The sequence below is a fragment of the Equus asinus genome, chromosome 3 (genome assembly GCF_041296235.1).
Source record: "Equus asinus isolate D_3611 breed Donkey chromosome 3, EquAss-T2T_v2, whole genome shotgun sequence".
Classification (NCBI taxonomy): domain Eukaryota; kingdom Metazoa; phylum Chordata; class Mammalia; order Perissodactyla; family Equidae; genus Equus; species Equus asinus.
In genome coordinates this window covers 92,423,106-92,436,590 of record NC_091792.1, presented here as the reverse complement: position 1 = coordinate 92,436,590, position 13,485 = coordinate 92,423,106, and the positions used below count along the sequence as shown (strand labels likewise).

The 13,485-nt window shown below is 40.7% G+C and overlaps 1 protein-coding gene and 1 long non-coding RNA gene across 7 annotated transcripts in view; one reads left to right on the top strand and one right to left on the bottom strand.

The window, feature by feature from the left end:
• The window catches only part of SPARCL1 (SPARC like 1), a 42,843-nt gene extending 37,050 nt beyond the window's left edge, over positions 1-5,793 (bottom strand). For 2 of the 6 annotated variants that reach the window (XM_070505388.1, XM_044766298.2), the window contains exons 1-2: positions 5,206-5,718; positions 4,709-4,783 (exon numbers count right to left, since the gene is read on the bottom strand). Coding sequence is in view for 2 of the 6 variants with exons in the window: in XM_044766298.2 (XP_044622233.2) it covers positions 4,709-4,733 (25 nt within the window). In the remaining 4 variants the exon portion in view is untranslated. Of the gene's footprint in view, positions 1-4,708; positions 4,784-5,205 lie in introns of all 6 variants that reach the window. The other 4 variants (XM_070505386.1, XM_014842436.3, XM_070505387.1 and 1 more) reach the window with 4 other exon arrangements.
• The window catches only part of LOC106831948 (uncharacterized), a 44,544-nt gene extending 36,598 nt beyond the window's left edge, over positions 1-7,946 (top strand). The window contains exons 2-3 of the long non-coding RNA XR_001398272.3: positions 1,597-1,767; positions 7,036-7,946. This is a non-coding gene — a long non-coding RNA (uncharacterized lncRNA). The remainder of the gene's footprint in view (positions 1-1,596; positions 1,768-7,035) is intronic.
• The last annotated feature ends 5,539 nt before the right edge of the window (positions 7,947-13,485 follow it).

Genomic DNA, 13,485 nt, shown 5'->3' with positions numbered 1-13,485 from the left:
CCCTCTTAACACTTACTTCAGCATATAGTTATATACAATACACAATCAAATTTAATGTGAATTTTTCAACCCTCCCCCCAAATTATGCTATAAAAAGAGGGATTTGCTTTCTATTCTAGTGCTTCTGAGATCTCTTCCATTAAAGGCCATCATCTCAGTTACCTCATTTCGAACTGCAAAGTACCATTTCAGGAAAACAGCCTTAAATGATCTCTAGCAATGCTTATTTTTGTTCTTAAGAAGGTCACCTTGACAATCCAAAAGATAATAAATAATAAAGATATTTAAAACAGATTTAGTAGTTATGCTTGAGGTATGACTTCATTATTGCAAGTGTTGAAATTGCAGATTTAGAAAACCACACATTACAGACTCAAGTGGTTTTAAATAAGCCCTTTAAAGAGTACTGGAAAAAACAATATAGCAAGTAATTAATGTGAGGAGGTCATCACCATAGTATGAGAATTTATGCTTGGGGATCAAATTTGCAGCGTCAGCAGATTTTGGTAAGTGTGTTACGAACAACTTGCAGAGAAGCGATGATGCACTGCTCCGTATTAGGTAATTACAGAGTGGGTCCAGTGAACACAGACACTGAGGTTAAAGATGCATATAGAGAGTGCTAACAAAGCTGTTTCATGAACTGTGAGAATGGAAAAAGTCATTTTTATAAGTATAAAATATTTAAAGTATTGATATTAAATTAAAATTAAATATTTAACATATTGTAAGTATAAAATATTTAAAATGAGATTTTAAATATGTATGCGTAACAATAGAGTAAGTATCCTCAGTATACATTACAATACTTTATCCATTTGTGCATTTAGGTTGGCCAAAGACTTTGGGTATATTTTCACCAGAAAAATGAAGATGGCTTTGTATTTGAGGTCACCTTAGGTTTGGGCGTATGCACTGTGTGTTAATGTGATGATTTGACTAATGACTGTCTCCCTAACTAGTCACTAAGCTCCACGGGAGCACGGCCCCTCTCTCTGGTCGCTCCTGTGACACTCTGCATTTTGCCTGGAGTAGAACACTGAATCCATTAGTTGTTTGAGACATAAGATTAGTTATTTACGTAACTGCATGACCTAGAAAACACTGAAGAAATTAAAACAGAAACTTTAATAAAAAGCATTTTAATGAAAGATAAGATGTCTTAATACCTTTTGCCCTAGTGTTAAGATGAGAAGAATCTTTACTCTTTATAAATGTAAAAATCCTTAATTCTTTCTTTTCTCTTTAGAAATGCGACGGCTCATGTTTATACAATGATAATTCTGAGGCCTGTATTCATTACAGTTTACTCACTGGGACACTCAAAGTTCAAAAAAGCCATTGTATTCAGAGTTAGAATTAATGATGAAAAGTATTAAAGTACTGCTGATTGAGCACTTACACCTGTTATTTCAGCTAATCTTCCAGCAAACTTATGAATTAGCTGTTATCCCTGTTTAATAAGCAGGGGAAACTGAGGTTTGTGAGCTTAACAGCCAACCTTTATCACTGGTCAGATACTGTAATAAGAGCCTTACATACAGTATCTCATTCCATTCCCACAATTTTATGACTATTATGATCTCTATTTTACAGATGAGAAGACGAAGGCAAAGAGTGGATACGATAAAAACACTAGGGAGTGCCAGGATTCGAGTCCAGGCAGCCAGCCCCAGAATCCCCGGGATAACCATGATACTACAACACAGCGTGAAGATGAGAGGAGGCCGCGGGAACTCAGAAAATGGATTTATTGCAGCATGTGCAGTATGTGTTATAGAGTGAGGTCATTTCTATTTCTCTGCCCTTGCCTTTCCAGTTGTTTGTCCCCTGCGCTCCGCAGTAAACTGATCACTGTGTTAGTAGCTTTCTTGTTCATTTTCTTATCACCTATTCATTGACTCTTCAAAGGAAACATTTAGCTACTGCAGTTGGTGTACATAAGTTGGTTGCATAATAGGAAGGGAACAAGCCAGGACTGGAGACTTCATTTCTAAAGAAGGATTTTAAAGCAGACTAAGAGTTATTTCACAGAGCAGGTCATGAAACTCGAGTCTCTCTATACCCTTTCATTGCTATGACAACAGGCTGCTCCTGCTACATGTGGCCAGAAAAAGCAGCTGACACTTCAATGCTAGGAACATAGGGGAGAGGTTCACAAAAACAAAAAACAAAAACTAAGCCCTTTAGTTTGAATCTCAGTCAGAGAGGAAAAAATATCCCCTAGAACAAGTCAAAATCTCTATTCTTGCCTTTAGAAAAGATCAGAAAGGAGGAATGTTGGGGGCCTTCTCTCCTGTCCAAGTAGGCCAACAAAACAGAATTGACTGCAAAGCAGCATTTCATCTGACTCTTCTTAATGGCAATCTGAAACAGAAAACTCTCTTTGGTTCCATTTGACTTGGCCATTAAGAAGCAACTAATTGAAGAAGTAGTAAAGACTCGTAGTCATAAATACTTCATGTTGAGGCCCCCGGACCCCCACCTGGGAGAATACAATAGTGTCAGGTTTATTTTTCCATTTCTTTGGATAAAAAAAGATGATTTAAAGAAAATTTCCTTCTTGATCCCCAATTTTACTACCAGAAAAATCACTCCAAGTATATAACTGAATACTTTCTCATTGATGTATGAGATTTCTTATAAGCAACCAATAAAATTTCCTGTGTGTCTAGTACTCTGCTAGGTGCTGTATTTGGCATTTAAAAAACATCTTATTTAATTCCAACATCAACCCCATTTGTGGGTATTATTATCACTATTTGCTTACTAGATGGGTAAACTGAAGCTGGAAGGTGTGAAGCGATTGCCCAGGCTCCCACAGCCTGTAAGAGGCAGACTCAGGATTCAGACCCAGGTGTGTTCGATTCTGAAACCATGCTCTGTCCACGCTACTGCGCTGACTCCAAGGCACAGACCTGGCATGGACATTTGATTATACAGCAAAGTGTGTAAGTACAAGGAAGAAGGCCCGAGGGAAAACCTAGAGTAAATTCCCTTTCTACAGAGTTCCAGTGGGGATGTTTAAGTAGGCTATTACTTTAATATTAGCTCTGATCCATTGATTGCTTCATATGTACCAGCATAGCTGTTTTTTTCACTTAATTCTCACAACAATCTCTGAAGGAGCAACTAATTTTATGATCTCCATTTCCACAAATGAGGAGACTGAGGCTCAAAGAGTCATTTGCCCAAAGTCATAGAGCCTGCTAAAGCCTGGATATAAACAAGGTCTGTGTGTTTCCAGAGCTCACGATCTTCTCCACTCTATCACATCATCTCCCTACAATCGGTCAAGGCCACACACTCTGTTCCCCAGAGTTCTGTCCATCTTGTGATGCCAAGACACAAACCAGGCTAGCTCCAAGTGATACTACCATTGCAAGCTCAGCCTTTGGCAGAAGATGCCCTGTGGGCCCTGTAAGAACCAGACTCTGGCCTAGTATGGCATCTCTTGGGCAGCCAGGCCTACTGGGGAAATTCTTCTGGATTTATGGGGCCCCCTTTTCCTTCACTGAAGGTTGTTTCAGAATGATATGTGAGGGCAAAGGGCACCAGAAGTCTTTTAACAACAGTTGTTTATCTTCTTCTTGGTAGAAAAAGATTCCCAACATCTTCTGGACATTGTGCTAAACTTAACTGAAATAGCAATGTTTGTGTACTATTACAGATCAGTTGAGTAAAAATAGTAGTTGAGGGGAAATGAAGTGAATAATGTTTTAGAGTTTTCCAGATGCATCACTATTCCTTTCATTTCTGTCATCACTATTTATTACTTTTACATAGTTGGTAAGTGAAGCTGTGCCATGACAGACTATTAGGATTAAATCCCAAAAGACCTGAAAAGGAAACCCCAGTACTCTGATTGCCTAATGGCTGTACAAAACATCCCTGAAAGAAAAAGGCAAGATTCATTAATAACACATACATATTCTTTTCCAAAATGTGGAGCGTAGCGTTAGCTGGCTGGATGATAAGTAGATGAAATAGACTGCTCTGCTTTGCTAGATCTCGTTGAATAAACAGAAATCTTTCCTAAGAGAGGTTTTCTTTTTCTTTTTTTAAATAGTCATAGTTAAGAATAGTCATAAACATTAAGGTTTAGCTGAATAAGCTGTGAACTGAAAAAGCCTGGTACCCGTGAGAAAGGGGAGAATTTTTAAAAAGATTTCTGCTGAGTTGGGTTGAGTGAACGTTTCTATTCAGTATATTCAGGCCCTGGGCCAGAGGAGAGCTCGGATACAATGCCAAGGTGACATCTTTCGCCTCTGCAGATTAAAGGCAATGCAAGACAGAGACTCTTTCTGCAGTGCCTCTTGGTTTCCAGTATGGAGAGTATCGATCCGCAGTTGAGAGCATGGTTTCCTCCTGCAGGGTGACCTCTAATACGGAGGAGGAATGAGTGAGCATGACTTGCATTATTGTTTTATTTTAGAAGCTAGAGCCAGAGACGATAGTACCTTACAATACAAGCGTTATCATCATCTCTAGCTCTTTGATTCCCCTCCCTCCCTCCTTTTTTCATTCCTAATTAAGACATTATTAGAAATTAGAGGAATTTTATGTATGTGTGTGTGCATCTTAAAAAACGATAGGAGACAAGAAACAATTAGTCACAAAGCTGTAAAAGAGAATTAGAAAAGAGATAATAGTCACAACAACTAAAAAATAATCAAAGAAGAATACAGTATTATAGAGATTTTCCTACCTTTTGCAAAAGCAAGCTGTTTCATTTCTACATTGCTGTTAGGTACAGACTCGGACGATGGTTGAGACTGAATAACTTCAGATTATTTAGACATGGAAAATACACAAATTACTTTGATTTGAAAGTTTTAAAAAAATGCTTTTCCTATGATCTATTTAATATATTTAGTAAAGTATTTCTACAAAACACATTTCAGGATTCGGATTTCACCGAGATCTGATGCTAATTTGGTTAACAACAGCACTACGTTTGTGTTCTTGGTCTATACTAAAACCAGCATTTACTAGTACTGACTATTTAATCTTGGAGAAGAAAAGGAAACATGAATACAAGTGTTAAATCCCTTATTAAGTAGCTTTTCTGCAAATCATGCAAAAGGGTTTTTTTGATAAATAAATGGCTTTGTATTAGGCACAAATATTAGACAGCTTCATCAGATCATCCACATCAGTTTAACAAATGCAATTAGACGATACAGTCAATTCATTAAAATTTACCTTCAGGTAGGTGGCCGGACCCAGAGCCTTAGTAGACAATTGAAATTGAATCCCTTCTTTGCACACAGCCAGGAAATAAAAATTTGATAAATACCCAAGAGAAACTCTTTAAATCTCGTCCCTCGTTAGCTCTGCTTCTTTGCCCAGAAACACATTCAAGTCTATTGGAGTTGAAATTCTGCTGCTCTGTCAACTAGTCAGGGTCTGAAGTGACAGACGAATTTGGAGGTTGGCGCTGGGGCGTATTTCAGACTGTCATCGTTTTTGTTGCCGATTCCTGCTGTTCTCTAGCAGGCTGGCCTCTCACTCACAGCGGGCGCGCTGAGCTTCGCAGGCAGTGCAGACCCACAGGGGAAGAGCTCACTCTGCCCCAGAAGATGGGGTTAACAGTCCTCCCTCAAGCTCTTGTTCTCAGAGACTCATAACTTGGCTGGAATATAAGTACTTGGCTCTTTATGCCCTTTTTTTTCTCTCTCTCTTTCAAACAACTCTAAAAGGTTTTACAAACAGGATCCCTTTTTGGGGGATCTGTATTTTAAGGCTTTGAAAAGAAACTCCATGGTGTTGTTTCTTCCTAAAGGAAGTTGGGGGGTGGAGGTTAAGGAAGGGGAGAAGAATTGCCGCAGATGCATTTTTACATTGCTTAATTGGAAATTGTTCTCACAGATACAGTCTGAATTTTAGCAATAGCAGGCTACTGCAGACACCTGAACTCTTTTTTGGGTGCCCTTCAGAAATTTACCTGTATATGAAGCATCACTCCTGTACATTATAGCTCTCTTGTATGCCGATTCGGAAATACTGCCATTCATAGACTGCTCTCCCCCAACACAACTCCTTACTATAACCCCCCATATATTGATTGGTCCATGAGCAGGCGTTTTCCTGTGAAATTGACTGGACCATGTGTTTATTTTTGACTCGGCATTCTGGTTATTTATATATGTGTCTAATTTCTTCTACTGCTGCTTCTACATTTACTGCACATTTATTATGTGTCAGACACTGTGCTAACAGTGGCTCATGCATTGTTTCAGTGGATCCTAAGTCTGTATGAGGTGACTATCACTACGTTCCCATTTGAGGGCAGTGTAGTCTAGTGTTAAAGTCTGCACGCTTTGAGGCCATGCAGGTTGGGTTCGCATCTTGGCTTCACCACTTCCCAAGTGTATGACCTGGGACAAGTTAGGTAACCTTTCTAATCTTCAGCATCTTTATCTATAAGATGGGGTGATATCGTCCACGAATATGGGGACGACAATATGGTCTATCTCAGGCGGTTGTTCTGAGTTTTAAGTAAGTAAATACAAGTGCATAGAACATCTGCCACCCAGCAGACATTCAATAAATGTTAGTTATTGTGATTTGCATGTGAGGAAGCTGAAGCTCGGTAAGCAGAGCGATTTTTCCAAGGTCTCCAGCTGGTCAGTTGTAGAGGGGGATTCCCACCCACCGACCTTGGCCAACTGTCCTGCTTGAGTTACTCAGCCTCTAGGCTCTAATCTGTCCTTCTGAGCGAGCTGTTTGCCCCTTGAGGGTAGGGATGTGCCCCCACTGTACTCTCCACGTGCCCAGCACAGTGCTTTGCATACTGTAAATGTTCCATTGATGTTACACAAATGCTTGTAATTTAATTTAGATTTTCGACCAAAGTCAGGCCAAAGGCAAAACAAACATTAAAAACACAACAAAAATAAGCAAAAATGCCACCTATAGTTCTAGGCAAATATGCCCTCAGGCAAGTGACTCCAAGTACTTTAGAAACATTTGCCCGACTTATCTTTCAGAACACGCCAGAGAAGGGTAACCAGAACTATCTCTGTTTTGCAGCTGGGGAAATTTGCAGCAGCGGAAACTGGGCACTTTGCCTAGGAACTGCAAACAAGTCACGGTGCAGCTGGGAACCGGCTGACATCTCTAGAATCAGGATTACTTGTTCCAAACCGCCTTTCCAGGCACAGGATGAAGTGATGTGACGTGATTTCGCCTCAGACAATGGGCTGTTTTTCCTTCGCCAAGGCCTAGGGTGTGAGCAGTAGTCTCCTCAGAGGAAGGATCAAACTGTGGGCTGTGTTCGATTTTGCGTCTCCTCGGCCTCTCGGCACACCTGGGCCTGGGAAGCGTGGGAGACACAGGCACAACTTCTCAACAGCTCCTGAGGGCCTCGGGCTGGTGGAACTGTTGCTGGGTGTGCAGGCCAAGCATTGCTGAAGATTTTGCCTGGGTTGGCTAAAGGAAATTTTCTCGAGTTCTCAAGGATCCAAAATGTTAACTTCTTATCCTAACAAGCATTCTCCGCTTATCTGATATAGGTTTATGAGACTGATTTCAGGTAATTACATCAGTGAGAATATAGAGAAGGTTTTGGTTAGAGGGCTATGAAAAAAAGATTTAACCAACAAAAATATTTTTTCTGACACTGAAGTTGATATTTTTTGTTTTTACAAAATGATCAAAATAAAATTTCTTATAGAAATCTGTGCTAACATAAAAAATAACTTGGTTAAATAAAACTGGATTCATCTCATCTAAATATGTACCCACAGAGTTCCTTTGTAGGTGGGAATGCTTGAGACTTTTGACCCTCAGTTTCACAGGATGTTTTCTCTAGACTTATTAATTTATAACACGATTAAAAAGACCCACTATTATTTCTTATAACTAGATAACAGAGAAAAATGTTTTTTTAAAAAATAAAAAATAAAAAGACCTTGAATGCACAATGTCTTTTAAGTGTGGTTTTACTTTGGGGATGTTCATGGGCAGATAGCCAAACTCTTGTTTCTGAAGCTGTCGTTTCTAAAATAGTTTACAGCTCATGAAGCTGAGAACAATAAACCTACAACAATACCCACCTGACAGATGGAACTGTAGATCAGATTTTGAAACTTATCCAGTGTCTAAATGTGATGAGAGAACTTTGATAAATAAAGAGCTTATTACACTCCTGTGTATGAACTGACCCACGTCATATCAGCACTGGTGAGAAGGGTCTAATGAAAGCCAACATCTAAGTTGAAGAATTTTTTTTTGACTTTAGTGCTAGGATTCCCTCTGAGAATCTGATGAAAGCTGTGGGCAAGCTCCTGAAACCCCACTCAGGGGTTCCATGGGGTTAGCAATCTCCGATGCAGGTGAAGGATGAGAGAACACATCAACCAATCCTCAAGCATCGAATGAGCCTTTTTGTTTTATGTAGCACAAGCCTCTGGGTGATATGACAGAAATATCATAGCTCCTGCCCATTAAGAGTCTAAGGGACAAGACATACACTCATTGTCAGAAGGTGGCAGGATTCCCTTGGAGTAGGGAGACCCCCAGGTGGGAATGAGTATGGAGGAAGCAAAGCTGCAGTGGAAATAGAGTGTCGGTGCTTAATTTGACCAGGCCCTGGCCTGCAGGGCCCTCCTCCTTGCTGATACCATGTGTTAGTCTGCCTGCGCTACCCAAACAAAATACCACAGACTGGGTAGCTTACATAACAGAAATGTATTTTCTCACAGTTCTGGAGGCTGGAAGTCCAAGATCAAGGTGCTAGCAGAGTTGGTTTGGCCTGAGGCTTCTCTCCTGGGCCTGGAGACGGCTGTCTTCTCGCTGTGTCCTCACATGGCCTTTTCTCTGTGCTCACACGCTTCCTCTTCTTATAAGGACACCATTCCTATTATTGTATTAGGGCCCTACCCTTATGACCTCATTTGACCTTAATTATCTCTTTAGAGGCTTTATCATCAAATCCAGTCACATTGGGGTTTAGGGCTTCAACATAAGAATTTGGGGGGACACAATTCAGTCCATAACATCCCATGTGTCTTTCAGACCTTGACATTTAATACTCTGTGGGTCTTAGTTCTGGGACCCATGCTCAGTTCTCAATTCTGGCTTGGTTAGTGACCTCTGCCCGTGCAACCTTTCCTACCCCCCAGCACTACCATCATATCCCGGCACTGAGCCATTTCCGTTCTGTTGGCTCTGCCTTGGTTATCAATCCACTGGGTCAATTTCTGACTAGGGGTCCTTGCAGGAGTTTACTCCAGCCATCCTTTCTCAGCCCAGCTCTCCTTTGGGCTTAGTCATAGCCTCTATCAGGTCTCAAGCAGAGATGTGACTCACAGGAAGCAATTAATAAGAAAGAGTAGCAAAATATTAAGCATATAATGTGGCTAGTGTGATTAACTGCTATTTTTCTAGTAATAACTTTCAAAGCAAAAGAAATGAAAACAAAAGGAGAAAGAGCAGTCAGGGCTAGGTGAATTTTATATGTCAGGCTAAGCAGTTTTCCCTTTATTCATAAGGTAAGAGGGAGCTCTAGAAGGTTTTCCCACTGAAGGTTAGGAAGAGTAGGACGGAAATAGAAAATACTGTATATATTAGGATAGGTTACGCTGCAATAATGAACAGCCCCAAAATATCAGGAGCTTACAACAAAGCTTTCTTTCATTCATGCTACATATTTACTGTAGGTCTACTGCAATCTTGCTATACGTTGTATTCGCTCTGGGATACAGGCTGACCAACTAGCTGCCTGAGCAGAAGGAAAAGTGATATGGCAAACTATGCACAGTTCTTAAAGCTTCTGCCTCAATGTGTTATACATCACTTCCGCCCACTTTCATTGACCAAAACAAGTCATGTGACCACACCCGAGTTCACTGGAGTGAGGCAGTGTATTCCTCCTACAGAGAGGAACCACAGGCAAGAGACCCAGAAAATAGATTTTAATCAGAATGGAAGGATATGACAGCCTGTTGGAAGAAAGTATTAGCAAAAAGGAAGAGAACAAAATAAAAGGGGCAGAAGTAAAGTTAAAAAAAAGTAGGGGGATAAAAAGGATGAGGGGCGGGAGGAAGGGAAATAGGGTAAAAATAAGAGGCAGCTCTATAGAAAATACAAATAAATAATTGAGAGAATTAAGACGACAGAAACATGAGGAGTTAGATTAGGTTAGAGCAGCGCCAATCACATGGTTCTATACAGTTGTAAGAGTTGTCCCTTAGTTTCCTCGGGCTGTCATAATGAATTACCCCAAATTGGCTGGCTTAAAACAACAGAACTTTATTTTCTAAAAGTCCTGGAGGCTAAAAGTCCAAAATCATGGTGTCAGCAGGCACATGCTCCTTAAGAAGGCTTGAGGGAAGAATCCTTCCGTGCCTCTTCCTGGCGTCTGGAGGCTCCCAGCAGCCCCTGGTGTTCCTCGGCTTTATAGTGGCATCACATCAATCTCTGCCTCCGTCTTCACTGACATCTTTCCCCCATGTGTCTCCTCTGAATCTCTGTGTGTCCTCTCCTCTTCTTGTAAAGACACCAATCATTGGATTTAGAATCTGCCCTGATTCAGTATGATGTCATCTTAACTTGATTACATCTGCAAAGCTGTTTCCAAATAAGGCACATTCACAGGTACCAGGAATTGAGACTTAATATGTGTTTTTAAGGGACACAATTCAACCCACTATGAGCTAGTGTCTGCCCTTCTCCCTGCCCCAAATCCATGTCTTTCCCATGTGCAAAATGCCTTCATCTCATCCCAACATTCTGAGGCCGTTCCAAATGTCTTAACCCAACCCAGCATCAACTCTAAGTCCTAAATCTCATCATCTAAATAATGTAAATCAGATACGTGTGAGACTCTCGGTGTGATCCATTCTAGGGCGAAAGTCCTGTCCATCTGTGAACCTGTGAAACTAAGAAACAAGTTATCTGCCTCCAAAATACAAGGGTGGGACAGAGGTAAGACATATTTCCATTCCAAAAGGGGGAAAAAGGAAGGGATGTGGGGATCACTTGTTCCCAGCAAGTTCAAAACTCAGCAGGGCAAATTCTATTAGGGTTCAAGCCCTGAGAATAACCCTCTGTGGTTCAATGCTCTTCCCTTTGGCCAACAGAGGCTCCACCCTTTGGGCCCACGGAGGTCCCGCCAGCCCCTCTGCCACCTTGGGAGTTGTATTACTTTGCTGGGGCTGTGATAAAATACCACACACTGGGTGGTGTAAGCAACAGGAATTTATTTCCTTACAGTTCTGGAGCTAGAAGTTCAAGATCAAGATGTCAGCAGGGTTAGTTTCTTCTGAGGCCTCTGTCCTTGGTTTGCAGATGACTGCCTTCTCTGTCTGCCTTCATGTGATCTTCCCTCTGTGTCTGTTTCCTAATCTCTTCTTATAAAACATTAGTTAGGGCCAGCCCCTATGGCCTAGTGGTTAAAGTTCAGCATGCTCTTCTTCGACAGCCCAGGTTCAGTTCCCAGGCATGGAAACACACCGCTAGTCTGTTAGTGGCCATGCTATAGTGGTGGCTCACATGAAAAAAAAAGAAGAAGATTAGTGACAGATGTTAGCTCAGGGCAAATCTTCCTCAGCTAAAACAAAACAAAACAAAACAAAAACCCCAGATATCAGTCCTTTTGGTTTAGGGCCCACCCACATGACCTCATTTTACTTTAATTATTTTGAAGGCCCTGTATCCAAATATGGTCTTATTCTGAGATACTGGGGGTTAGGACTTCAACTTATGAATTTTGGGGAGGTTTTGTTTGAATTCAGGCCAAACAAGAGACATTCTTCTTTTTTCTTGAAGGATAACATGTGAGCGTAACTGCATAGAGTTTTGGAAGATTGAAAGCCTTCCTTTCATCCTGTCACCCTTTCAGCCCAGGGTGGAAGTATTTCTGCTGGTGTAATATTCTCAAGAACCTGGTTGGTCTCCAGTGCAATTCATGGGAGCCCAAGCCATGAGACAAAGGGTTCTCCACAGATTCTTCCTGGATAAATTTGTTCGTATTCTTGGCTTCTGCTGAGAAGGTTGATTGGATCCACAGATCGCATTCACATGCCTAATCTCTGTAGCAAAAGGTTGCCCGCCTGTACCCTTGGTGCTCTTTCCAGAGCATGCTTTCTCATCTTTTGCTGTCTGGAGGTTGAGAATTTTCAAAATCGTCAAGTGCTGTTTCCTTTTTGCTTAATAGTTTCTTCCTCCATTTTACTTTTCTTCGAACATTTTACTATAAGCAGCAAGGGGAAACCAGGCCATGACTTCCATGTTTTGTTTGGAAATTTCCTCAGTTCATTATCTAAGCTCATCACTTAACAAGTGCTGCTTTCCACCTAACAGTAGAAGACAATTCAGCAAAGTTCCTGCCACTTTAAACAAGGGTCTCCTTTTCCCTAGTGTCTAGTAACATGTTCTTCACTTCCTTCTGAGATCTCACCAGAATTACCTTTAACATTATTACTTCTACCAACATTCTGTTCGTGATAATATATGTATTCTGTAGGATGATAGAAGATTTCTCTATAGTTCTCTTTACTTCTTTCTGAACCCTTACCAGAATGTCTTTTAATGCCCGTATTTCTACCAAAAATTTCTTCAAGGCAGTCCAGAATTTTTCTGTTATGTGCCTCAAAATTCTTCCAACCACTATCCATTATCCAATTCTAAAGCCACTTCCACATTTTGAAGAATTTGGTATAGTAGGATCTCCTTTTCAATACCAAAACTTCGATTACTTTCCAACAGCTGCCGTAACAAATTACCCCAAATTGGTGGCTTAGAATAATAGGAATTAATTTTCTCAAGGTTCTGAAGGCTAAAAGTCTGAAACCAAGGTGTCAACAGGCAGATGTTCTGTAAGAAGGCTTTAGGGAAGAATCCTTTCTTACATCTTCCCAGCTCCTGATGGCTCCCAGAAATCTTGGCATTCCTTGGCTTGTAGTGGTATCATTGCAATCTCTACCTCTATCTTCACATGGCCTTCTTGCCCTGTGTTTCTCTGAATCTCTGTGTGTCCTCTTCTCTTCTTATAAGGACACCAGTCATTGGGTCTAAGGTCCACTCTAATCCAGTATGACTTCATCTTAATTATGTCTGCCAAGACCCTATTTACAAATAAGGTCTCATTCACAGGTACCAGGGTTGAGACTTGAACACATCTTTTTGGGGGACACAGTTCAATCCACTATGGGGTGGGTTGCAGATTTGACTCTAAACTTGTTTGACCAAAGGGATGAGGAAAATATGACTAGTGGTGGAATTCATAATGTCAAAACTTTCAGAAAAACCATATACAACATTATGTAAAGCAGCACATGGTACCCTTACAGCATCTTTGCAATATCATGTTTCTTTTTGCTGTTTCCTACAACATCCCTAGATGGATAGGTAATGGTATAAGGCTAAAGCTCAATTCAGTAAATGAAGTTCTGTGAGACAGTAACAAATGATCTGCAATAGTTTGGTTTTTATTCATCAATGTCGACATTAGCAAAACTCCAAAAAAAACATGTAATT